The sequence below is a fragment of the Actinia tenebrosa genome, unplaced genomic scaffold, assembly GCF_029948245.1.
Source record: "Actinia tenebrosa isolate PJP-AT-01 unplaced genomic scaffold, QUT_ActTen_1.0 PGA_scaffold4__44_contigs__length_22323623, whole genome shotgun sequence".
In the NCBI taxonomy this organism is placed as follows: Eukaryota; Metazoa; Cnidaria; class Anthozoa; order Actiniaria; family Actiniidae; genus Actinia; species Actinia tenebrosa.
In genome coordinates, this window is record NW_028292581.1 from 6,084,625 (window position 1) to 6,112,622 (window position 27,998).

The 27,998-nt window shown below is 42.3% G+C and overlaps 1 protein-coding gene across 1 annotated transcript; it reads left to right on the forward strand.

Annotated features, from left to right (window-relative positions):
* Window positions 1–45: 45 nt before the first annotated feature.
* On the forward strand, window positions 46–27,662 carry LOC116290331 (kelch domain-containing protein 3). The gene is made up of 11 exons (XM_089036319.1): window positions 46–371; window positions 1,636–1,809; window positions 2,894–3,009; window positions 20,893–20,964; window positions 21,049–21,124; window positions 21,969–22,037; window positions 22,178–22,246; window positions 23,036–23,231; window positions 23,930–24,003; window positions 24,435–24,513; window positions 25,403–27,662. The coding sequence occupies exons 1-11, from the start codon at window positions 212–214 to the stop codon at window positions 25,458–25,460; spliced, it is 1,143 nt and encodes a 380-aa protein (XP_088892445.1). The 5' UTR covers window positions 46–211; the 3' UTR covers window positions 25,461–27,662.
* Window positions 27,663–27,998: the final 336 nt, after the last annotated feature.

Below are 27,998 nucleotides of genomic sequence, written 5' to 3' on the forward strand. Positions count from 1 at the left end.
CCAGATATGGAAATATTCTTGGTCTTCAAAACAATCGCCGCTGCTGTCGCTTTGCGTGGGCTCAATACAGTAGAAGCAACGATCAAGAACGACTCATTTTCGAAGTCTCCCTTCAATTTTGCTTCGTTTTCCAAAGCATAAACTTTATATGAGCATTATATCGCTTGGTATTTCGACTATGATATTGTGAGACGTTCGTGAAGCAGTAAAAATGGCTCTACATTGGATACAACAAGTAGAAGGAGGGCCAAGAAGGGTGAACCACGCCGCGATATCTGTACGTGACAGATTCATCTTTAGTTTCGGTGGCTACTGTACTGGAGAAGACTATTTTATTATCGACAAACTAGACGTTCACATCTTTGATATAGGTGAGTAAGGACCTCGTATGCTTTGAGGCCAGTAGCTTCATTTGACTTACAAATTCTCAACAGCTTTGACTTTGTTCGCCATGATTGTTCGGTATTATAATTTCTAGCAAGTACTTCTCTTGCACGTTTAGATCCCAAGAAGCCTTTAAAATGCTGTATCTCTTAATATGATATTTAAAAAACATTTTCTTCGAGTTTTCTGAAAGTATCGCTTCAATTTTGAGAAGTGTTTGACATTAAAAACAAATTCGAATATTTGAATTGCATCCAAATTATTCTCGTTATTAGGATCAAACATTATTAGCATTTAACGCTGTTTGATATTTTCAATATTACAATGCGTCCTTCCAAATATAAGTGAATTTTTTAAGCCTTGTTTTTCAACGTATTGAAATATTAAAGCCCTTGTTACTTCGCCTCTAAATTGATACACCAATATTGCGCAAATGTTGGGGAAAGAAAATAATTTTACGTGATAGATGCAATGCCGAATTATTTGAGTGATTTATTCTTGGAAGATTTATTAAAGCTGGCCAGACCACAAGCAGGTAACAATGTTTAGTTTTATTCTCGCTGCAGGAAAAAAAATAAATCTGGATGTTACTTGTGCTCATTTAAATGTATAAAAGTAGTTCGAAAACTGCTGCATATCAACCTTAAACTTCGCGAGCGTTTTTGATATCGAATAAAATTACTTGAATTTAAAAAAGAGGTTTGCATGATGCGGGATATACTAGTATCTATTTTTGATTACTAAATCGTGGTCATTTATTTGAAGTTTTAGACCAAAAAATCCAAACAAGCGGAGTTAGGGTTTCGATGTTTAACCAGATTGGCGAGATAGGACTGCAATGTTTGTGAAACTTGTTTACACAAGTTTGAAGTCTTTTCAACTGTTTTAAATCTGTCAAGCTTAACATCTTTTGGTTAGAAAAATGTCTTTAGCATTCTTGGCAGGAGCCTTGTGAACGTTCTAAAAATATACATTTTATATGTCTTGCTGTTTTTTTGTATACATATCGTGAAAGACTAATAATCCAATTATAGCGATTTTTTCCCAGTTTGTTCCATATAAATAATTATAATCTATTCATTACATGTACTCTTTGTCAATGGTACATAACATGAAGTTATTGGGTTACACCTTATGCTTCATTAAATTTAATTTTGACATGCTTTGGTATCGTTAAATAATATCTTTCAGAATATTCCCAAGAATTGCGTGGATAAATTATTAATTACAGTTATGTTGTTATATTTGCAGTAACATGTAGATGGACCAAATTCCCTACCCCTAGTAGAACTGACGAGCAATATGACTGTGTGCCGTACATGCGTTATGGACACAGCGCTGCAGTTATAAATGACGTGGCATATATTTTTGGTGGAAGGAATGATAAATATGGAGCTTGCAACACACTTTACTGCTTTGATACAAGTGAGTTTTTAATACATAAAATTCTGAAAACTATAAATGAGTTATTTCATAATTTTTTCGTTTTTGAAAGCTATGTATAATTTCATAATCTGGACGAGAGAATTGAAAAATAGGAAAATCCACATCCCTACTGATATTTTAAATTACTAATAAAAGCATTTAGTGTTTATGCAAAGGATTATAATTAATCCAGTACACTCATTGGTTACAATCTATGTCTCATGCTGTTATATTCACCTACAGGTGATTATAATGTGCAACCTTGTTTTGTCAATGGTGCCACTTGCAGAGATAAATAATATTTGAAAAAAAACTCTCTCTCCATTATTCATTAAAAAAAAAAAAAAATCTGCAAAGCTTTTCGCTGTTGTATCACAGTGTGGGACAATCACAACAGAGCTAGGCTCCAAACTAAGTGAAAGCCCAGAGATCGAATTAGAATTTAGGAGTTGATTTTTGGGGAGGGAGGAAAGCCGGAGAACCTGGAGAAAAACCCTCGAAGCACAGGAGAGAACCAACAAACAACTTTACTCACATACGACATCAAGATTGGCAGGACTCGAACTCGGGCTGCATTAATGAGAGGCGGCGCATTAGCAGCGCACGCCACCGGTGCTTCCATTTTGTTTCTTTCTGTTAAAAATTGTAAGACAATTATTCACCTCAGGTTCATTGAATATCGGGAAATATTTACTGAGATACTGAAATATTATATGATAATGATATTCCAAATATTTTCATGAAAACTCAACAATAGACTTTATTTTACCAGCAAATTGATCTCTAGTTGGGAGATATACATCACATAAAGTATCAATATATGATAAAAGCACTTTTTGTCTTAGTTAGGACTTACATGCAATAACTCTCCTCATATTTCCATACTGTCATCGTCCTAGAAACAAGGTTGAATTTTTTGTCCTTCTTACAATTCCAAGTAAACAGTATGGGAGTGAATTTCCTTTAGCTATTTGTGAATATGTACAGGAACACAGTTACCTTTCAATGAGGAGGAACCCAACAATATTCATGTTCTAAGAGAATATAATTAAGCTTCCTTATGTCTTGTATTTATTCACTGCAGGGACATTAACTTGGTCCAAACCTCAAACCTATGGCTACCCTCCTGCAGCAAGAGATGGTCATACTGCATGTGTCATTGAACAAAAAATGTATATTTTTGGTGGATATGAAGAAGAGGTACAGTATTTTTTAAAAGGAACTACCTGTACAAAAGGGAATCTGAAAATTCCTAAGTCAATAAGCGTTCTATGGCTCACCTCCCCTCAATCGATCAGCTGCCACATCACTACTCTAGTAGTATAGGGAATGGGGGTTCTAGCGCAGTGACCACACGAGGATTTCCCGTTTAAAGTCACTAACCCGTGTTTGCGTAGCCCTCATTCCCTATGAGACCCCCAGGATTACCCGTGGGGGTAACAGCGCACTCGAAATATGTTAGTTTACGCCAGGATTACCCGTGAGGGCAACAGCGCACTCGAAATATGTTACTTTACGCCAGGATTACCCGTATAGGGAATGGGGGTTCCAGCGCAATCTCAACACGGGGTAAGACCCGCGTCAAAAATCCACCTACGGACGACCCCCACTCCAAGTGTGGTTGAGGGCAACAGCGCACTTAAATATGTTAGTCTATATATGGAGTGCGAAGAATGTAAAGAGTTCGTTAACGACTTTTGCATAATTTGTCTAAGACCTAAAGTTATCGTACCTAAGCCAGAACCCTTTTGGTGTTGTGGTAAGAAAATGCAAATAGAAGACGACACGTCAGCACAGTGTTACGAGTGTGGTAAGAATATTCGTAATGCCGTACCAAATGCTACCAAAGAGCAGTATTACGCCAATGGAGGTCGTAAGAAAACGCCATATAAGAGAATAAAATACTTCAGGGACTGGATGAGTCATATCCAAGGTTTACATCCGGTATATTTAAGCGACGAAGTAAAGAAGAAAATCATAGACCATTTAGAAGAGCCAACCCCGCAAAGTCTACGGAAGACATTGAAAAAATTAAAACTAGGGAAATGTTACAAAGCTATTCCCTATCTTTTGTCTGAAATTACCGGCAAGTCTATTCCTGAGGTTTCTGATATGACAAAAGCCGAGTGGATGTTTTGTCGGCTGGATAAGGATATTCCTTATTACCCTGACGTAATCTACGAAATATTTTACAAAATAGACCCCAACCACCCCCTGTTAGGATGGATTCCAAGAAGATAGTGGACGATTACGTCATATGTTTTCAGCCAATCAAAACCTTCACAATTTTCCTTCACATTTGTGAAAACGTTTCACATTTGTGAAATAGATTTGTGAAACTAATTTGCATATGAACCAGACAGCCGGCGTTCAATATGCAAATAAAATCCTGTCACGATATTTACTGAGCAAGCTTTCTTTGAAGCTCTTCTTTCGCTTCTTGGTAGATCTTTTTGCGAGATTCCTCGGAAAGATCTTTTACGACTGTTTTTTTATTCCTTATGTCCGACTTTAATTTCTCGTATTTGTCTTCTTCGGCCAGAATAAGCGAGAATTCTACGTCGTCTATCTTTCTGTCACGCAGAGCCTTTGAGACAAGATCGGTAATTGTATTTACTTTAGCCCTTGACAGAGCTATTGTCGTGTCATGCTTGGATATTTTGCTTGACAACTGTTTCATAATACCCGTAGCAACAGCCGAGATAATACCACAGGCTGCCCCAACGCCGGCCAAAGGAACTCCAACGATTATTCCCGGCCCAGTAAGCGAAGTAGCAACGCCGGAGCCCGTTAACACAACAGATATAGACCCCAAAGTTATTGAAATCTTATGTAGCGTACTCCGGGCTCTGACGTACTTTTTTCGGACTTTTTCGTAGTGTTTTGCCTGCCCTTCCAAGTAAGCCAAGATTAAGTTCGCTTTATTCAGACGAAAGTTTTCGGCGTTTAGTTCGTTAGGTGTAGTATAGGGAACATCTGGGTACAACTGAGGTGCTGATGGTATAACATCCATTATATATACTAATGTACGACGCTTTTGGGAATGATATTGAGGAGCAGCCACATCATGACAACCGGGATTATGCCAACTGGAGGGCCTTTAGGAAGATGTTTCCGCATGCAGACCCTAGTAAGTTTGAGCGTAGACCCGATGGGATTTACTTTAAAGGCTCCAGAATGTACAGCAATGCGGACTTGGAGCCAAAGGCGACCGTTAAGCATAAAGAAAGGCAGCCTAATTTCCCGGAGAATTTATTACCGACAACAGAGGGTTACCCATTTTACGACAACAAAGGTGGAGCGGATGACTTTGCTAAGATGGTTACCTCCTTAGAAATCCCCGTGGGTCCTACGACTTTCAAGACAAAAGTCAGAGACATCTTTAGAGAAACTGCCATGAAACATAACTCAGGGAAAGAATCCAGAGAATGGTTATCAGGTCCCAACATGCGGTATTGGCCGCAGCAGTTAAACTTTGCTGTCTGGGCTGCTACTAAAGGATGTGGTATAGCCTCGGATATGTTCCATATTCCTTTCCTGCAATTCCATGTTGCTTTTACTATTCGTAGGATATTGTTTGAGTTAGGAGCGCCGCTTCCTAGTGACACTATCTTTAACCCGAAGGATAACAAATATGACAAAGTCGCATGGGAGCGATTAAGGAATGAGTTTAAGCTTACCAACCCCGATTTTCGGAACAAAGAGGGTACCGCCCATGGTTTAGGAGAGACTTACACCTATGCTTCGTATGTTGGTGCCAGCATAGAAACGCCGGGCATGGGGTATCCTAGCTCTTACGAATTCTTGGACTTAGGAGGCAGCGGAACGAAGGGTAATTTAATTTACTACATAGAAAGCAAAGAAAAGTATCCTTGGGCGCCTTTCTTTGCCGCAAAGGGCATTGGACTGAAAAACCTAGCAAGGATTAATCGAAGCATCGAAGCCTTTGTTTACTGCATTCTAGGGGCCCAGGTTAGCACTCGCAGCCCCATCGTAGATGCCTCCGGTGCCTCACAGGAAACGCAACAAGTATTCCTTGTCCTCTTCGAAAGCGCTGTTATCGAGAATGAGATCTCTAAGTCGGTGCAGAGATATCAACTTGCAGTGCAGCAGTCTAAAGTGCGACTGGATTACGCTTTGTCGCCTGGTTGTTGGTTGATGCCAAGTAATTTGGTTATCAACGCCAATTCCGTCGTGGGTTACAACAATAAGCTGCAGCGAGCTACCAAGGACATGAAGTTTGGGGTGAACGACGTGAACTCTGACACTCTTAGAAGCATCCCCCATTTCGTGGAGAAGCCTAAGAAGGAGCACGTAGAAAAGCCCGCACCAAAGAACGTAAAGAAGAAGGTCCTGCCTACGATACCCGAGGAATATGACCATAACTTACTAAAAGCCGGGCTAGCAGCTGCAGGCGTTGGTCTGAGCTATTATATATGGCGATGAATAACCCCTACGTAGCTGGAGTAGATTGCGTTTACACAACTTACACAGGTGAGAAAAAATACACCCAAGCGGCTTGGGTTGATGTCACGGGCATGTCCGTGAATTTGAATTACTCAGGAAAGAAATTGATCCTTTGTAGTATTTGCATTGGCACGAGCAGCCATGCCAACGTGGGCTTTAGGTTCCTGGATGAGAATGGCGTACTACAGCCTATGCGCGCGAAGACGAACAACAGAGAGCCTACGCATTTCTCCGTAGAGCCGCCCCCCGGCAGCGATGAAAATTTATCGGTTTGGACTTTCCACATGGTCGCCGATTGTCGTGGGAAGGTAAAGCTACAAATGAGAGTAGACGATACTGGAAGCGTCGCGGTAAATAGCATAGAGGATCAAAGAGATCAGCCTTATAATCACGCAACCATTAGCACTCTTACGGTGGTTAGTCTCTAGAAGGGAATTTATTTCCTGACCTTCTAACGAAGGGGACTTGTTTCCTGTAATATATGAATAACCCACACATGAAGGAAGGTTGGTTTTTTCATTACCTTGAGGAAAAAACCTATGTAGATAATGTTTGGCAAGACGCCGGATTGTGGGTGGAGGTTGGGGGTTTAGGATTGGTTATATGCACTATTTGCATTTCAACGCGATACTCCTGTAACGCCGGGTTTAGAATCGTCGATGAGAACGACCAGCCATTACATCCTTACAGGAAGAAGAACAATACTAGGATCCCGGCCCACTTTTCCTCGGAACCCTATAAGTATAGTAGGGAAAACCTAACGGCAATAACTTTTCACATAATAGCCAATTGCCGATATGCAAAGCTTCAACTTCGACCCAGCGATGGGGGCGGCAGCCGCATTCGACTAAATGCCTCTACGCCACTGGCCAATCCCCCACCAGACGCTATTTGGAATCATAAGTCCATTTCTACTATGAGCGTCCTACCCTTGTTACCGCATTATCAAGGCGGCGCGAATACTATCTTTACTTATCCCCAGTCGAGAACGCCCAGGAGGCCTGACGACGATAAGCCTCGAGTAATACACAAGGACAAGGAATCATCTGATCTTCTTTAAGAGGACCACCCCGATGGCTACTACTAATATCCAAATGTTATTTCCTACAAACTTTAACAGTTCTCCGCCGGTCCTAAGCACCAGGCTAAGAACGCTACCAAGCAGCCCAGGAAGACCGGCTGCCATCTTTTTTCCCAAGTCCGTTAGTCCATTGCCTAATTTCTTTACGCCCGCGCCCGTAGCCTTAAGCGTGGATAGGATAACTCCTACTACGGTACTAATAGCAACCGCAAATGCCAGCGGAATACCATACTTCACCAGAGCTCTTTTTATTTTTTCCTTGGTGGTAAGCCCCAGCTCTTTTTCCAGGTTGTCCTTTTGCGCCCGTAATTCCGCAAGGCGTATTTCAAGCGTATCTACTTCCTTTTGGGCTGCCTCCCTTTCCTCTTCGGGGCGAGTTTGGTCCTCGATTACTTCTTGCTGCCGCTCTATTTGCCCCTCCAGGTCTTTGATGGCCTGATCTCTTTGCCGGATTTGCTCCTCCTTAGTATTGATTTCAGCCATTAACCGTCGCCGTTCCACTAAAGAGCCGGCTATGGTGGTTTGCAGGTTATCGGTATCGTCTTTAATTAGATCCAACTCTTGCAGGGCGAGGTTAAGAGCCCTTTGAGTTTGATTTCTTTCGCGTCGAATTTGGGTTCTTTGGTCTACCAGCTCCCTTATTTCTTGATTTTTAAATTCGACCTCCCTCCTATGCGCGTCGGCAAGCCGCTGGTTTTGCTTCATGTATTCCTCCTCCCTTTCTTCCAACGTTTCCCGCAGTGCTTCCACTGAGGCGCCAGAGCTTTGGGCTTCTCCTAAGTCCTCCCGTGCTTTGTCTAATTCGCGCAGGGCCTGATCCACCTGATTTCCTATTTCTTTTATTCTTTCATCTTGATGGGCGGACTTCTTTTCAGCATCGGCAAGTAGCTGACCTTGCTTTGCATATTCTACGTCTTTTTCTCTTAACTCCCTTTGCAGATCCGCGGCACGTTTTTCCGCGTTGGTCCTTTCGGTTAAGTTGTGCAGCCTTTCTAACAGGCTTCTAGTAGCACGCTGAAAGCCTCTTAATCTCAAGACGTCACCCCTAACGTTGCCCTCCTCATCAAAGAGGTTTTGCGGTTTTGTCCAGCGGTCTTTGTCAGGAAATCTTAGGTCTTGGACGCTTATTAGGACTTTGTTTCCCTTTTCCGTGAGCTTTACGTCGTCAGCATCAAAGTTGTCGTAGCGCAGCTCTAGCTCCCGCGCTGCCCACTCTACGGTTTCCCGCGCGGCTGCTTCCGGCTCGCCCATGTTTTGAAGCTCTATGTGCTCACGCGGAAACGTGTACTTGCGTGCTTTGGGATGTCTTAGGGCCTTTGCAATCCTATCCCTTAGGGAATCGTCGACTTGTTGGGTGGGAAGCAGCGGTTCTTCATCACCGTCGTTAATGTCAGCCTGACCTTCCTCAGTGGTGGGATCAAAGTCGGGGTCTGTTCCTTCTACTTCCATTATATATGATAAGCTCAAAGTTAAATCCCAACGTATTACCTAAGCAGGTTGGCGGACTGAAAGCAGAACGCACCTTTCACCGGGTCACCTTTACCCCCAGCAGCGCAAAACCAGGGGAGACGCTGTATGTAGGCGTACCCCGCCTAACGGATAACCTAGTCCTAGTACCCGGTACCTTGGCTTTGAGGTTTGACCTAGCGGTGCAGTCAAGCCCCACAGATGAAAGGATTATCGTTAACAACGTGGGTCGCAACATCGTTTCTAAGATGCGCGTAAAGTTCGCCGGGGAATCGCTATTAGATTTGAATAGGTACGATCTGTATACCACGTACAAAGACTTATGGTTGACAGCCTTTGACCGCGCGCAAAGGATAGAACAAGGAATTGGTAGTGTCATTCTACGTAAGGTCCGCACACCTACGAAAACGCAACCTACTGACGGCAGCGGAGAAACCGCAGTAGCAGACGCAAAGCGAATAAAGACCGCCTATGGTAGCAAGTATGTCATACCGCTGGACTTTGAAGTGATTACGAATCACGGTGTGTATTACCCAAGACAGTTATCCGAACTGCAGTTTGAAGTAACTTTAGCAGATGCTAATAACATCATTGGTGGGCTAAGCACTGCACTTACCACGACAACCCCATACTCTATTACCAACTTAGAGCTACAGTACGAAACGGTGTACAGCGAAGAGCTGGCCCGTAGCGCTGGCATGGAATACAGCTCCGGGAAGGCGTTCTTATACGACCACGTAGTGATGTATAAGACATTTAGCTTCTTGGATAAGACGGATGAGGTTATCAATCAAAGCATTAACCTCCCGCGAAGAAGTCTCACGGGGTTAATGCTGGTGTTTGCCAAACCCTACGAAGCCGGTAAGCGCGACTCCGAGGCCTTTCACAACCCCAACATTACTAACGTGGGGGTCAACATAAACGGCGTTCCAAACAAGGTCTACTCCCAGGGGATAAAGCCCGCAGACATGTACAGAGAGGCCATGCGCAAGTTTGGCGACCAAATTAGCCCCGAGGAATTCTTTAAGGATAAGTATGCGCTGTGGATTGACATGCGCACCATTAACGACGAAGACCTACATGGTCAAGGCCTCCGTCTAGTAAATACGCAGGATGGCATAACATTGGAAATCAAACGCACCAAGAATGCCTCCGCGGGCGACGGTGATAAAATAAACTGCTACGTCTTCGTCGTCTCTGACGCGCAACTGAGCGTAGAAATGAATCAGCTAAAGAGCGTTGCCTATTGATAAAAAATATCCCTTACGTATAATATGCTTCGCGTATTTGAAAACAACGACACCAAACTGCAATGCATAGTGCAAGGCGACAAACTGTACTTCAAAGCAAAGGAGGTGGCCTTGGCGTTGGGTTATGAGCGCCCTAGAGATGCAATTAGAGCACACGTATCTGAGAAATACCAGAAAAAATGGGTTGATCTACAAGGGGCTGCGAATCACCGCTCCTTTACTACGCAACCAAATGCCGTGTTTATATCCGAACCTGGTTTGTACGAACTGATATTTAGCTCCAAACTACCCAAAGCCGTGGAGTTTCGTGATTGGGTCTTTGAGGAAGTCCTACCCGCGCTAAGGAAAACGGGTAAATATGCAATAGAAAGGCGCTTCGACGGTCCAAACAAGTTAGTATTCAAGATCGAAAATGAAGCCGACCTACACGCGAAGGTAGTCGACTACATACGTAGGTTTTACCCCGATTTCATCATAGCGCCGGGTCTTGGCGAGCTTCAAGATTCAGACAGCAAGCGAATAACCTGCTGGCGAAAAGGCTACCAAGCCGGTCAACCCGACCTTTTGATCCTAAATGCGCATAAGAAATACCGCGGGTTGTGTATGGAGTTGAAAACCCCAAAAGGAAACGGCGTCTTATCCGCGAAGCAATCTAAGAAAATCTCACAGCTTGACGTAAATGGTTACCTAACGATGGTTAGCAACGATTACGACATCATCTGCCGTGCCCTGATGGATTACGCGGATGGCATTCGTATTCCCTGTAAGGGCTGTGTAAAGCGGTTTAAGTCCTACGCCACTTTGAAAACGCACCTAAAGATATTCCATAGGTATAATGAAGCTCAGCTTGACTCACTGGCGTGATCTTGTCCACGGTAAAGCATACGAAATAAAAAATTACGTCGTCTTCGAAGACATCGACCGTTTACGGTTAGTCCTCAAAGACTTAGAAGGCAAGGAATATTCCCTTTGGGCGCCGGATTGCGTGCGGTACGTAATTCAGGGCGAGGAATTCACCCACTTACGCAGCTATGGTAAGGTAAATGGCCGATGGAAGTTTGACATTGAAAGAAGAGTCACTCCATCTCCTCTTTGTAGTTAAGCGCGTCTGCTAAAGTCCGCTGCGCTTTAGGATCCGCGGAGCACCAATGCCCCACAAAGGATCCTTCGGAGAATACCCTGTCACAATGAAGGCAGGTGTATTTTTTACGCGGCGGTTTAGGAGGGGTAATGCAGTCGGCAGGTAGTTCGCAAGTAATACAGTCCATATATTGAAAGGGCGATTAGGAATCCTCCTAAGAAGGCGGCTGCGTAGGCTAGCATATACCTTTAAAAGGGGTCCTTATTTTTATTGTTGTTTTGTTGATGATACTTAACAAACAACAATAAAAATAAGAATGGGATTCGAGACTCTTTGCACAAACCCTATCTTACTATTTTAGTTCCCTTCCTAACTTCTACGGGCTTTCCTTGCCACCTCGTTACTGGCATGCCAAGCATCAAAGCGATCTAAGTACTCTCTGAAGCCACCTTGACCCTCATACAAACACTGCCAAATATGTTGACCACTCCTTTGACAGCCGCAGCGCTCACAGTTGGCCTCCCAATATTCCCTATCTTCCCACCTTACGCCTTCTACGAGGTCAAACTCCGCAAACGTTTCGTCTATTTCTTTCTTCCTTTGCGTTAACTCTTTCGTGGTTTCCTGCGGACAACATCGGGCGGCAACGTCACCGTGCTCCTCACATGCTACGCCCAGCAGATCGTAATTACCAAGGCATCTATGTCGGTGCCAGGCGTCGGTAACGTCCTCGTCGCAGCGCACGCATACATTCTTTAAACAAACCCTTCTGCTACGATGGTACTCCAACGCCTGCGCGCTGCTAAACTGCTTATCACAGTCCTCGCAAACGGTAACGTTGTTTACTTCCTTACTGCATACCCGTCTTTCGACGTGATATTGCAATCTTTGCTTGCTGCTGAACTCCCTTTCACATTGCTTGCACTTCATTATAACTAAGTGTTATTTAAGCCTTATAAGGGATACTTAATAAAGTCCTGCACGCTTTCTTTTGCCCAACCGGCCATCGTCAAAAGCGCACCAAACCTTTCCGCGCGCTTCAGACCGCACATTTCATCGTACAATTCCTGCACGCGCTCCCGCAGCCGATCGATCTCCTCCCTTTGCATTTCTATGGTGTCTCTTTTATCTTTTGCGTCGGTGGCAATCCTTCTTACTGCGTCCACTGGGTCCATCGTATATATAATGGATCCGAACCATATTCCCTGCAATGCTCTGATAGTAGGACCCACCGGCTGCGGAAAGACCCAGTTCGTCGTGGAGCAGCTATTAGGACCCTTTAGATACCGCTTCGACTACATCGTGCTATTATGCCCCACCTACGTGAATAACCGCACCTGGATGGGCATAGGAGTGAAAGATGACGACTTCTTTGTAGATATCTTAGACCCTAACGAGTTATCCAGCCATTTGAAGTTCTGGCATAAGCAATTCCCTAAAGATACACAGACTTTACTCATACTGGATGACATTGCCTGCGGGGACGACGTAAAAAAGCGCACCTCCGAGCTCGTTAAGCTCGCCTTCAGCGGTAGACACGACAATATCAGCGTTTGGTTGCTTTCCCAGCAGCTTACCAGTGTCTCTAAGCCCTTCAGGGAAAACATAGGCTCTCTCGTAGTATTTTATACTCCAAGTAAGTCTGACCTGGAAACCATCTTAAGCGACTACGGCGGTGAGATAAGCAAGGAACAGTTACACGAATACATGCGGCATTTAAAAACGCACCAACATTCCAAGATGATCTTCTCTTTGAGGTTTCCGTATTCCATTAACATATATGGACATTGAGCAGCTCTTAGATGAAGTCCCCGCGCAGTTAGACGAAAGTAACCTTAAGGAACAACTCAACATCCTTGTGTCTTCGGGGAAGTGTAAAGAAATGATAGGCAAGGAACTTACCCATGAGCAAGTTAATAAGTTGTCAGAAGAGGAAGTTAAGAAGTTCCATAAGAGGTACGAGGCCGCCCTTGCAAGTAAGACCACGGACGCCGTAGCAGACTCCGCTATCCGACTTGCGACTAAATTGCTTGGACTTGCGCTGCCCATAGACGACGTGGAGCAACTGCGGAAGGACATAAGCGAGGACTATGTCATCGCCCAAGAACTTAAGATAACCTGCGGCTGGTTGTCTTTGAAGTGCGGTAAGTTAATGGCAGTCGCCTCTGCGGCTTTGCACGTGGCTCAGCACGTTGACTTGAAGGAGGTACTAGGTTCCTTCGGAACATCTTGGAAGGACTTCAAGAAGGACAGAGAAGTCGAAAAGGTCTTCCAGGCAGCACTTGCTGAGGTACCTGATCAAGTCGCCTCAAGTACTTAGTCAAGTCGTCCTTAAGTACTTGGTCAGGTCGCGCCCAGGTTATTTCCAAGTCGTCCTTAAGTACTTAGTCAAGTACTTATCAAGTCCTTCAAGTCCTTAGATATAAATGAGTGAACCAGAGTCGAAGGTAGAGCAGCCCCAAGAGGAGCAAAAGATTACCAAGGTTAAATCTCCGGGCAGAGTCGCTGCCGGAAAGAAGCTCGCGGAGATGAACAGGAAGAACAAAGCAAAGAAAGAAGAAAAGGTGGAAGAGAAAGAAGAGGAATCCTTTATTAATCCTGGGTACGTCATCGGCGCGTTAGGAGTCGCTATAGCAGCAGGTAGCCTCTACTTACAATGGCGGGCAACGAAAAAGGTAGAACCACCAACATATCACGCGCCCGTGCACGCACCTGTGGAACCAGCTGTTAGAAAAAGTAAGATCCCTGAAATGGAGTAGATTTATCACCACGTACCGTGGCGACCTAGATTTTCCTTCTCGCTTTGTAATATAATGTCAACCGCGTTATTGAAAACTGTTGAAGAAGCAGCTATTATTACTTCCATCGTTGCGGGTATTGGTTGGGTAGGTAAGAAAGTGCTCAAAGAAGACTTTACTGAAGACCCAAGCAAGAGCTTCGCTAACTTTGCTAAGATGACCGCTGCCGTAGGCGGGGCTATCATGGTAAAGGATTACCTACGGAAGGAAAAGTACCTGCCTAACATATAAATGGCTAGCGTGGTCGCAGGTGGAGTTATTGCAGCTTTAGCATTCACTGGAGCTAATTATGGTGGTCAGTATTTGGATAGATTAGTTAGAGGTGATCGCAGCGGAGATTTGGCCGCCGAAAGGAAAAGGCATGATTTAGCGCTGGAGAAATATCAGCGAGACGTGGCAGCTTGGAATGAAAAAAGACAAGCTTACAGGGATTGGTTGGACAAGAACTACCAAGACAAAATGCAGGCGGATAAGAACTTCGAAAACACAGACTACGCCTTTAAGCTCTATGCGCAAGCACACCCCGCGGCATTAACGGGGTTAAAAAGGCCTCAGTTTAAGGATTACTATCAGCCTTCTAAGAAACAAAAAGACAATGAATTGGTCTTTGTAGGAGTCGCAGGGCTGGCGGGAGGCGCGGCCTTGGCGTGGGCATTGTAAAATGCCCCTAATATAATGATCGTCTTTTTGGAAAGCGATAAAAATAACTTTACCACTTATTTAAATCCCCCCATTAAAGCCCATAAGGTTCGGCTCATAAGTTGCTCTTTGTACAATTCTTGGTATAACCTGATTAGGGGCATAGTCACTGAGCATACAGGAGGATCTAACTATCAAGCCGTATTGCTGCCCGATGGACATTATACACCAATCACACTGGCCAAGGAATTAGCAAAACACGGTTATACTCTCACCACAGGATTGCCGCACGAAATGACCCTCAAACATAATATGTCAAATTATTCAATGACTTTTGGAAAGTCTGACCCATTGGGATCTTTATTATGTGCCTCGGGCAAGACAATTACCAACACAGCCATACCTGTGAAATGGAAAGTCGCATCCTCTTACGAAGTCTATTGCGATTTAGTCCATAGTTACAACAATGGAGAAAAGTCTTCTCTTATGTCCAAGTTTCTACCCAAAGGTAATCCATTTGACCTGGTAGAATACACTCCCATTTCTTTGAGCTATGACTTGTCTAATTTGGTAGAAAGCATAAACATCACCATTAAGGTGGACGGAAAGACGGTGGATTTTAACGGACGCAAGATCAATCTCGTCCTGGAATTCATATAATGGGCCGCGTAGAGGACAAACTCAAGAGGATTTACTATGGGCCTGAAGGCTATTGGAAAGGAGCGTCGGCCATCAAGAAACTCGCGACCGCGGCCAGGGTATCAGATGAAACGGCTAAGAACTGGTTAAAAAAACAAACCCTCTGGCAGGTTTATCTTCCCGTGCCCAAGTACATTCCCAGGCCCAGCTTTACCGTAAATGCCCCCAATGAAGTTCATCAGGCGGATTTGCTTTTCTTGCCGCACGATAAGGTGAGAAAAAAGACCTATAGATACGCTTTGACCGTAGTGGATATCGCAAGCAGATATAAGGACGCCGAACCCATAACCAGCAAGGATTCTGGGGAAGTCGCAGAAGCCCTAGGTAGGATTTATAAGCGCGTCTTGAAATGGCCCAAGCTGCTGCAAGTGGATGCGGGGACAGAGTTTATGGGCGTGGTTACTAAGACCCTGAAAGACCACAGCACTAAAATTAGGAGAGCCGAGGCAGAGTACCACAGGGGTCAGAGCATCGTCGAAAGATTCAATAAGACCCTGGCCGAGCGTCTCTTTGGGTACCAGTATTGGAAAGAGCTGGAAGATCCCTCCAAACGCAACAGGGAATGGACTCAGAGGCTCCCCCAGGTCGTCGCGGCTTTGAACAACGAGGCGGCCAGGGCTACGGGAATGAAACCCAGGGATGCCATAAAAAAGAAACACGTGGAACACAAGTCCTTCGTCAGAAGTTCGAGGGCGGTCTTCCCCCAGGAAAAAAAATTAGGTAATGTCACAGTCCGATATCTCTACGGACCGGGTGAATTAGAAGGAGGATCCAAAAGAGCTACGGATCCTAATTGGTCTTTGGAAACTTACCAGATCCGAAGCGTAATAGCTAAGAAGGGTCAGCCCATCTTGTATTATCTTCACGATGGCCCCACACGTGGGTTCGTCATGGAAGAACTGCTTATCGTGTGATGTCCGAATGCTATCGTATGCACTCCGTCATCACACATCCATCGCTTACCGTCAAATGCAGACAGTGACACCTTCTCCTGCGTGACGTTATGTATCTGATGACCATAGCTGCGCAGGCTGTTCATCTTATGCCGCTGTTCCTTGCGTGTTCGTAATACGTTGAGGTAGGACTCGTGCGTAATGTCCTTCTTAACCACGTACTTTTTTACGCCTTTAGCTTTCTTTTCTACGCCGTCTAACTTTAGCACGCTGTACATCTTTGGTTTCAGACCCACGTACTCTACTATGGGTTTTCCTAACATTTCGTCTTTCATCTTCCCAATTACCTTCTTATTCTTCGCAGAGTAAAGGAAGTGCTCCTTCGGGTAACCGCTGGTGTCGTACTCGTCTATGTCGGGGAGGCAGTCTTTGTAAACGTCTTCCGTTTGCACTTCTAGAATTAGGGAGTCGGTGTCTGTGTACAGGAGGCGACAGCGGTCTCCGTACTTTGGCTTAAGCTTATCGTAGTAGAACTCGTACATAAGCAGCTTCGATAGATCCAGCACCGTAAAGCCTGTGTAAACGGGCTTGTTTAGTAAGAGGTTTGCCCTTTTCATGTGAATCACGTAGAAGTTCAGCATTTCTACGTATCTAACGAAGCCTGGCTGTGACACGTATGCTTCTGCTTCCTCTTTGGTGCTGACTATTTTTACGCTTACGCGCTTGCGGATGTTCTCCATTGTCTTTCCGAACACGCTGTTGTTCATCAGTTTGAAGAGGTTTTTCTCGAAGTCATTTTTCGCTGCGGTACGCTTTTGCGTGTTAAAGTCAATGTAGGGGCGCATCCAGGGTTCCTGCGTGAATTTTAGGACTCTGTGGATCTTCTCTACGCGCATTCCGTGTCGCACGTAGAACTGCAGGTTGCGGTAATGTACCACATACTTCTTCTTATCCATCAGGTTCGTAGTTAGTTTCCTGTACGGTTTGTAACCAGGGCACGTTTGCTTTTGCAGCGGACTTAGCTGCTTAAATGGTATCTCTATCGCTTCTGGTGCTAAGGGGAACTCATTGTGTTCGTCGTGCAGGCGCTCTGGGTACTCCAGATCCACTTCTAAAACGTAACCCTTGTCTTCCTCCTTTCCTACCTGCATGTAGAAGTCTATCGGCTTCACTGGATCCCATTCGAAGTCTCTCACAGGTAGGTACTGTGACATTGCCCAACCATAAAGGTTATTCGCATCCAGGTAGTAAATGTATGTGGTTGGTTTCTCTGGGTCGTGCTCTACTAAGGGGTTGTTTGCGCGGGCGTAACGTCGGCTGGGCCCGCATACGCCGCCACGAATACCGTCTTCCATAAACCGATACATGTCGTACTCCGTTAGGAGATCCAACTGCGCATTTGTCTTCTTTAACAAAGCACTCCAGCTGAGCCCAGGAGCCGTGTAGAAATTAGCGGGATCCAATCCGTAATATTCCATAGCCATCTTTCTGAAGCTTTGGAAAACATCTGCAAGCAGCACTACGTCAGACCTTAGGTAGATGTCGTGGTAGTCCCCCATGTTCTCACAGGAGTACTTTTCCCACACGTCTAACGCATGCTGGTACTCCTCATCCTTTATACCGGACTCGTTTAGGGTGCTGTAGAAGCGATCTTTGGGTGGTAGGGACTCTTTGAATCGATCCCAGGAATCCATGTATTCGTATGGGTAGACTCCTTTCCTTTCCGCGCCATATTGACTGGAAATGGGAAAGTTGGTGTTATACTTTACGAGGTTTGCTAAGGAGTCCGCCATGAACTGCTGCGAGTCTAAGAACTTTAGCTTACCCACAGTTACGGACATGTAGCGCTCTTTGTTGTTGGGTATGCATTTGACGTCGGAGCCGTCTGTTCCTTGTAGTAGCAAATGGGAGTCGTAACCGCGGAGGTTGTGAAAGAACACCGGAATCTCCATGTCTGGATTTACTTTGAAGTTTATATTGCATTTCCAATGAGCCGCTCCTCTGTATTTACCCGTGATGTGGCAGTGATCCCTAACCTTATCCACATAGAAATCCTCAACAAATGCTTTGTGGCAGTGAATGCAGTGCGTGGAGGGCTTTCCCGGCTTCTCACCCTTCTTAGCATACTTCCCGCATTTAAAATGAGCTTCTCCTAAATACTTTCCATCTTCATCCCACGCTTTCTTGGCTCGTCTTCCAAACTGGAGAAGCGTATGTTGACAAATGTGGCATTTCTTTGCCTTGGTAAAAGCCTCCTGGTTCTCTTTGGTAAATTCCATCTTCTTTGGACGTCTTAATTGTTCTCTAATCTCCCCCTCCTCTTCTCGCAATGCTTCTAGAAACTCATTAGCTGCGTTCTTACCTCGGTAAATCACAGGAGGGTTTGCTTTACCGTCTGATCTGACTACTATGTAACCAAAGGAGCAGATCTCGTGTAATCCTACCTTATTCGTGGCACCACGTTTCTGCTCTTCCTTAGTTATCAACGCTTCGAAGTCTGCATATATCACGTAAGGCACTTGCATCTGCTTTTGATGGTCTGCGTATGAAAGCTCTTTGTTGGTGGGTATCTGGATCCGTTGCGCCACTTCTTCGACTCCGCGGCAGATCTCATCGTGTTTCTTTAGGGCATTTAAGGATGTAAATGACAGCAAGCAGCAGTCACAGAAGTACTTTTTGCCTTTGTGCTTAGTATGTCTGTAGAATAGTCTGCTAATGTGTTTAACCCATGAGTAGTGTCCGCCGTGGTAGAATAAATGTACGCGCTCTCCTTTACTTTTTGACAGAACTAACGGTACTATCGTCTGCTCTCTGACTCCGTAAACGTTAATTGCTAAATCGTTTATTTCCTCAAATATGGGGATGTCTATCAACTGCATGGGAAATTCCACACCATCCCACTCTAAATCGTCTGTGGGATACTTACTTGTCCTACAGGGATCCTTCTCTGCTGGATACAGTGCAGACCTGATTGCCCACATAAAGCATCGATTGTCTTCATTCTTCACGTTTACAATAGCCTTCTTCCTTTCTACCCACGTTGGTAGCGGTACGTAACTCCCCCCTCGTATGGGTACGTACCTGGCCATACTTATCTCTATTCCTTCAACCTCCTCTACTGTCCAACCCGATCCTTCTTTCGTGTAGTTAGACAGCGACTCCATTATTGCTTCTAAGGCTTCACTGAGTGACCTATCCAGATTCGTGGATTCTAATATCACTAACGACTTTGATCGCAACATTGCTGTCGTCATTACCTCGTCTTTTGACAAACTTACTTCTACCATTATGCTCGCTTTCAGGGCTCCTAATTCTTCTATACCTTTTCGGAGAGTCCTTTTAACCTTCCTTTCTGACTGACGCCAAAACTGTCTAACGTCAATCTCACCGTTACCGGGTATTGACACCGTGCTGAAGTTGCTTTGGGATTCCATCTATATAATAGGAAATATTTTATACCTAATACCAAGCACTTTTTAGGTCGTCGTAGTCGTACTCACAGTCCTGACAATGCCAAAACAATTTAACCTTAGTCTCAAACTTCTTACCACATCCACAATCATAACTGCTCATACACTTCGTCTTCATTTTCAAATGCTTTTTCAAATCCGCTTCTTTCTTAAAAGTTCTCTTACATTCTTCGCACTCCATATATAGACTAACATATTTAAGTGCGCTGTTGCCCTCAACCACACTTGGAGTGGGGGTCGTCCGTAGGTGGATTTTTGACGCGGGTCTTACCCCGTGTTGAGATTGCGCTGGAACCCCCATTCCCTATACGGGTAATCCTGGCGTAAAGTAACATATTTCGAGTGCGCTGTTGCCCTCACGGGTAATCCTGGCGTAAACTAACATATTTCGAGTGCGCTGTTACCCCCACGGGTAATCCTGGGGGTCTCATAGGGAATGAGGGCTACGCAAACACGGGTTAGTGACTTTAAACGGGAAATCCTCGTGTGGTCACTGCGCTAGAACCCCCATTCCCTATACTACTACTCTAGAGAGATGACTGTGTTTTAGAAATCTATTTTTAAAATTAGCTCCAGCATATATACCTATTTGCAGAGCCATTAAAGCAAAAGACAATAAGCAATATAGGAGGTCTAAGAAAAAATATCCAACATTGAAATGACTTTATTTGTTTCTTATTATTTTCATCAAGAACATGGAACTTATTTTTGAGTTATCCATGTGTTGTTTGTAGTTGACAAAACTATACCCATAATTTTTTTCCATCTTGGAATGACCTATCTTGATCCTATCTTGATCTTATCTCTTTTGCCTTCAATAATCTTCTTTTAAATGTGTCTTTCTTGGTATTGCAAGATGTGTTGTATTAGGGTTATTGTATTGCAGGGTATTGTTTAGCTGCAAACTCATACGTTCGTGGCTATTGTTTTGTCTTCATGGCTCAGGTGTCCTGCAACACCAAGAAAGAGCCTTTTAGATAGGTGTATATAGTGGAGTTAAAGAATACATGAGAGAAATATGTTGTCTACCTGTGTAGAGACTGGGACTAGCTTGGTTAAACTCTCTTTATAGTCGTTCATCATTCTGTTCGTTAATATATCTGCATAAATTGTCTTTTAATGAGGAAATGGATGAACTCCACGTTCTCAAGCTAAAATGTTTTTAAAACATATTCTAGCTTACTCCATTTATCAGATTCTACTTCTTTCCTTGATGATACTTTTATTCATACTTCTAGGCTGAGTGTTTTTCCAATTCAGTAGAATTTCTCGAATCCGATTCTTTGACCTGGTTTCCAGCAAAAGTAATGGTAAGTACCACTGTGATCAACTTTAACTGGAATTTTACTGATAAATTTTTAGTTTTTAATACTATTTATAATTTCTATTTTTAGGGAACACCTGCGACATGGAGAGATTTTCATACTGCTACTGCTGTAGGGACTGATATGTATATATTTGGTGGCAGAGGTGGGTTGTATTTAATTTAACTTTTGTTTTAATTTATTTAGATTTTATTTATTATTCTGACCTTTACAGGATCCCTATAAACATTGGTGGATCCAGGGGGTGGTAACAGGGTTCCTGTGACCCCCCTTGAAGGAGTTCTTACCTATATATGATGCCCAATTCATATAAAATGGTTCTCAATATTGAACATTTTATGTATAATAATAATATGACCCTCTTTATCACACTCTCCTGGTTACAGTAATTTTGTTCTCTAGTAACGTAAAGCTGTGAGAAAAGTCCTTGCAGCCAAATCTTTTTTTGTGTTGTTTCTAGTGTTGCTATACTACGATTCATATATTTATAACTAAAAGCACAAAATGATAAGATGTGTTAAAAATTGTTAAAATACATGGTAACTTCCAGGAATGCTACTTCCTGTTATCTGGGAATATTCTAAAAAAAAAAACGTCCTTTTTTCACGAGGGTAGCACTTAATAGCCAGTGGCTAACAAACCTGTGGTCCTCATTCTGTGATCGAATTGGAATTTAGGAGTTGATTTTTGCGGAGGGAGGAGAACCCGGAAAACCCACAAAGCGTACAGGATAGAACCAACAAAGAGCTCTACTCATATACAACACTGAACCCGGCAGGACTCAAACTTGGGTCGCATTGATGAGAGGCGAGCGCTCACAGCGCTACACCACCCGTGCAAGCTTCCCACAAAACAGACAAAAGATAAAAAAATTTCCCAGATTAGCTAAAAGGGGAAGGGCATTGCCCCATCGGTTCCCCCTAAAATGTTCCCCTTCTGTATCTTGACAATTGATTTAAATTGTTTAATACAGTGTATTTGTGTTTCAGGTGATAACCTTGGTCAATTCCACTCTGGCCATGAGGTTTACACCAATGCCGTATCTATTTTTGATACAGGTAAATGACATTTTATCAGTTTTTTGAAAAGATGCTTACCCAAAGTTTATCTGAAAACATGAAATATTAAGTTAAAATTACACTCATGACCCTTGCCATTGAAAATGAATATGGAATGAAATCTGTTTCTTTGGTTTTAGTGAAAAACTCTTGGCATATTACTTCAACTACTGGAGAAATTCCTCTTGGGCGACGTAGTCATTCAACAGGTAAATACACATCTGTATTTACTCGTTTAGAAGCAGCAGCGTGTATTTAATTTTTCATGGTCCATGGCCAGCTGCGGCATTTATTTGGGGGCAGGGTTTATTCAAAAATTAACTTATTCAATAAGAATTCTTGAAAAAGAACCTAGAGTAAATTAGTACTATCAGTTATAAGTTGTAGTACGTTGCTGGTTTAAACTTAAAATATGCTTTTTCTTTATCATTTATCATAGATTTTTATTTCCTCAAATAAATGCCCCACCGCAGATGCGGCGTCTATTCGGGGGCAGCGTCGAAAAATGCATGCACGTGTCTCTGTACTGTGATATAAATATGCTGGGGAGCTATAGAGCACGAGACAAACAAGCATAAGGAATAAGAGGCATATTCAGTGTTTTTTTTGCTTTTTGAGTGCTCTATCGCTCCCAGAGTGTTTATATCATAGTACAGAGACATGAGCAGCTGTCTTCTATTGCTTTTATAAAATATCTTTGATCAATTTTTAATGATTTTTCCATTAACTAAACTTTCTTTTAAACATAAAATACTAAAATGTCTTGACTTTTTGTTCTATTCTTTTTGTATTATTCCCATTTATTTCCTATTTGTTTCCCATTTACTTCATATTTCCCGTCGTTAATTCATATTTATTTCCCATTTTTTCCCTATTTAATTCCCATTTACTTCCTATTTTCCTCCTTCATTCTTATTTATTTCCCATTTACTTCCCATTTATGAGTTGACTGTTATCTTAGCCAAAAAGGGTAATGAAGCGTTAATTTTGACTTCTAGTGTTATATGGCAAGTACATCTACATGTTTGGTGGTTATAATGGGCTGGTTCGACAACACTACAATGAGATGTACAGATTAGACACCACTTCTCATGTATGGAGCAAAGTAGCAACACACGGCAAGGGACCATGTCCCAGACGGAGACACTGTTGCTGTTTGATTGGATCAAGTGCTGTTATCTTTGGAGGAACAAGGTTTGTATGTTGTTCGTCTTGTTAGTGGTACAGTACATAAACAATAGATTTTATCGCTACCCTGATCGTGAGGTGGTACAGTATCTACTCGGGGCTGATCAAAGTCAGCACGTAGGTAACTCACAGATTGAATAGAACTAATTTGTCAGTGTTTACCATTAGAGTATCACTTCTCTGTTTAACAGTTGTGCATGAGAACGACAACACATGAATATGGATACAACGCAAGCAAAATTTCTCTAGGGAATATGGTTTCTGACTTGGGAAAACGTTGCAGCAAGACGAATTAGGGTCTTTTAAGTTGTGACGTATTTCCGGGTCCAATCACACAATAATCTTGCCACAACTTATTCCCAGGATTTATTCTCTACCTTCAACAATTAGATATATGAAAAGAAAACCTTGCTACGAAGAAAAAAAATCAGTAATATCTCTGTAGAAGTAATTATTAATTAGGACCCGGTCGGAAGTCGTTTTTCGTTCAAATTACGTCATACTTGACAGCTCTATTAGCAATGAGTCCGAATGGGCTATGAGTCAATAGGCTGCAGGTCAAATGGGCTATTGGCTCATAGGCCATGAGGGCGAGAGGACCGATTGTTTTAATCAAATTCAACTAGCGATGGTCAAAGATATGGCACTTATCGTTAGTACTAGTAGGCTATTATTAACTTATATGAATGGTATTTCGTTTTTAGTCCTATACAAGATGCAACCTCCGACGACGAGCAAAGTCTTCAAGATCATTCCGACCTCTACATCCTGGACTTCAGTAAGAAAATAAACGAATCTGTAGTTGTCCCTTATATCCTCCATCTGTAGTAGTTAATAGTCCCTTTTCTCATTTGGTAAATACTGCTGTGTTCTATGACTACAGACTCATGTACACAGACTTAGATTGACTTAAGAGCAAATTATTTGCAAAAGTCGACTGTAATGCAAAGAATGTGCAGCTTCAACGATACCAATGTTTTGGAATCCCACGAACTTTTAATGGTATCTGTGAATAACTGACGTATGAACGAGTTCAAGCCTGTGCAAATGAGTCTGTGGTCTTCTAAAACAGCGGCATGTATCGAATGCGAAACTGGTGTGTTCTTGATATTTATATCATTTGAAGAGTAGATTCTCATGTGTAACGTGTGACTACCAGAGAATGAGTTTTGAATTGAAACTTGATCTGCATTTTTTGATTTTTTGTAGGTCCTTCCTTGAGAACCATGTGTAAATTAGCCATTGTTAAATACAAACTTGACGTTAGTTGTCTACCAAAAGTGTTGAGGTACGGTCTCATTCATCTGCGCATGTCTGTTGTTATCATGCAGTCTCTCTGCATCGCCCCTACTGATGAGAGCTAGATTATACTCCCACTTATGCATTGAATGTAGCAAGGGACGCTCATTAGCAAATGTGCTTTCCTGTCGTAATTAAGCTAATATTCAATTTTTAAATCTCATTTTACCTAAGGGACCGTCGTAATTTGGGAAACCTGTGTCGGTATCCCTTACCTCTCATCTGCTTGTAATTTGTTTACTTTTTAAATTTATTTTTACTATTATTTGATGCAAGGTAAAAGCTAAATAAATAAACAGGGATGTGTCGCTGTATAGGGTCTACGTTCGTCCCCTGCCCCCCTACACTAAGCACAAACACAGGGTATTATGGTGTATTTTAGTCTCGGATAGGATACACAAATGGTTAGTAAGGATTCCAAAGGCCCAATGGAAGATAGGCGACCACCTCCTCCCCCTTCCCTCCACGCTGTTTCCGAGCACTGCCAGTGCAGATGCAAACACAAACATGCAGAAAAGTAAAACTATTTGATCCTTATGTTTGCGTTACTAGTAAATACCGCTAAAAGTTTAACCACATCTTAACAATATCACGTGGTTAAGAAATGACGACGAAAACTCAGAAACGGTGCTTTGATTGATGATAAACCCTGTCTTCGTTGTGGTAAAAGTTCAACCACATTTCACAATAGATTTACCCTTTGCTTTGATTTAACGTCTCATCGTTTGTTAAGTTTTTCCAATCTGGCTGGAATACTTTATTCTGTCCTGGAAAACCCATGGTACTAGTAAAAAAATCGAAATTTTTAAAGGTTTTTAGCTAACGGGAAATTTACTTGAATGATTTATAATTTATTACATCTTTCTTCTCTTTTTCAGAACCGAACTTTCTATCTTAGAACCAAGCTACACGCCAGAAAGATCAACACACGGCTAGCCGGAGTTAGAACCAAACAACTTTACATTTGAATCAAAATATCCGGATAATCCAGGCAGGTCCTGCTTCAAGGTCAAGGTTTGAAGACTGACGAATGAATAAGAAAAATCTTCAAAGGTTTTCGCAATAACTTTTTAAAAAATCGACGAAGGCATTGACAAGGTCCAGCGGTGTCTTCAAAACTGCTTTGCGAACTCGCAAAAATTCTCGTTAAGTTTTAATGTCCAAGCCATTTTTATTTTTCAAATTTTGCAAATGTTTTTGTCTTCTGAGAAGATTTCATCTAATGATGAGTTTGATTTTAGAAGTACTCTTGTATTTGATTTGATCTTGCATCGCGCTAATAGTAGTAATTTTTGACGCATTTATCTGAAATAGAAAATTAAGAATTTTTAAGACATTTTCTGCGCATTTCAGTTCTTTAAAAAATAGTCATAAAAAGTTTTTATTTCAAGTATACCATTATGCCAGACTGGTTTTTCTTCGCGCTTTTTGAAATTCTGTTGTACAAATATTTTTATTTATGCGCGCGCATCGAAGAGAACGAGCGACAAGAAGCGCACCTTTTCTGCTGTAGTTTGACCTTAGTTCCTACTTCAATTTTTAATCTCGTAATACGCTTTCCTTGTGCAATATTCAGTTTTCACAAGACAGTTGTTTTTAAATAACGGCTTCATTCATGTATATTGGAAAAACCTTTAGATTTTATCAGAAATGAAGACTGGGAAAGGAAAGGGTAAATAGTATACTACTAAGTAGCGAAGAGAGAACAGTTTTCAACTGCCTTACAACATGTACATTGTACGACACACCGTAATATCAAAATGGCATTTCATTCTTTTCTAGTAATCCCTTTAATCGTAACACGTATAAATATGGCTACTGTAAGATAAACGACTACAGGACGACTATGAATTTGGCGTATCGTTTCCCACTCAAACGAACATCGCTTGTACGATTCTAACAAACTTGAATTCATTGGCCAGATTTGTTAAAATCTGTACATTCGGTAACGTAATTTTTTGTATAATTATACACCAGCTTGGTTGGTGCCTTATTATTTGGGTTCCTGAGATGGAAGGCTAAAACTAATAAGCTCTTTTAATAGCATGTTTGAAAAAAGCATGAAACTTGTGCTTTTTAAATTTCCTCGTTAATATTTTTAGTCATGACCCAAGAGATAAGGCAAAGTATTCTTCTTGACGTCATCATGCTGGGCTTAGTGATTGATTTAGTGGCAAAATTGTGTGACTCGACAAACTGGCCATGAAATACGAATAGCCTTTTTCAGTTCGGTTGTAATGTTTTTTACTCTTTCAAACCACTTGTTATCCCCTAGAGAAGGGAATAGCATATGATCTGAGGGTAAAACATTACACATATGTGGGGATGGGGGAATGGGAGACCTGAATATTTTTGCCTTTCGCTTCAAAAGGAATTCTGAATTTTAGAAGCTACCGAAGAGATTTTGTCTCTTTGATATAAATTGGGAGAGGATAAAGCTGAAAATGTCTATTCTTGAGTAGGGCAAAGCTGAAAGATATCAGTAAAATTTAAAATTGACATAAATCTAATTTTTTTGTAGCACAATTTTAATTGATCGAAAAGAGATTTCGTAGAAGTACAAAGCATGCGCAGTAACACGGCTCTTGTGTGCACTCAAGCTTCGTGATTGGATAGTTTTTTTCTTTTGATTTTATAATTTGTTTAAACGAATAGCCATCTAAGAGCCCTTTACCAAATGACTTACGCATCCCGGCCTTGTGGATAGTGTATTTTTGTCGTTTATAGATTGGTGCTGAAAGGGAAGCCATTCGAGAGTCGTGTTACTGCGAGGGCATGCCGCAAGGACGAAATCAGACTAGTAATTCTTATATAAACAATATCTCCGCTATATGTAACTTATCTGTAAAATATGAGTGTTTGAAAAACAATATATTAATAATATAATGTACATTTGTATAGATTGAAATAATTTTTAACATTTTAGTACAGTTTGGTCAATAATGGGGCTTCACATTGGGAAATTGAATGGGAAATAATCGAGGAATATTTTCATATTTTAAAACAAAATCTTAACCAAATGTATCATCTGATAATTCTTATCTCAAAAAAGTGGGATTTATCGTAAAAAAGCTACGAAAAGTGGGGTTTATTGTAAAAAAAAACTATGATGTCAATAAAGAATTCATAAAAAAGAAATCCTTCTGCAGAATTATTCATTTATCCTCTAATAAAGGAGTTTGGGTTTTATCCAGATGAAACTTCCGCGAGCTTCCCGCCAATAGGAAACCGCTGGCATCTTACAACGCTTCTCGGTTGTTTGATATGACGCGACAGAATCTTTTACATACGACGTTTTGTCGCATGTTGTGAGGGCAACAACAAAACCAAAATACTTGTCCAAGTTTTTGGGACCCATAAGTCCTTTCGGTCATTGTACCGTTACAGTCTCTAAGCGTGGAGACGGAACGGACGAGCGAGAGACTGTGGAAGAGTCTAACTTTGAGAATAGAGTCAGTTCCAAGAAATTGACCT

What these genes read in the sequence shown, in the direction of transcription:
- LOC116290331 (XM_089036319.1), top strand. Translation starts at nt 212, where the DNA reads ATGGCTCTACATTGGATACAACAAGTAGAAGGAGGGCCAAGAAGGGTG. An exon ending in CGTTCACATCTTTGATATAG is followed by an intron (nt 372 to 1,635) that starts GTGAGTAAGGAC and finishes TTATATTTGCAG; the next exon opens with TAACATGTAGATGGACCAAA. An exon ending in GGTTTCCAGCAAAAGTAATG is followed by an intron (nt 20,965 to 21,048) that starts GTAAGTACCACT and finishes TTCTATTTTTAG; the next exon opens with GGAACACCTGCGACATGGAG.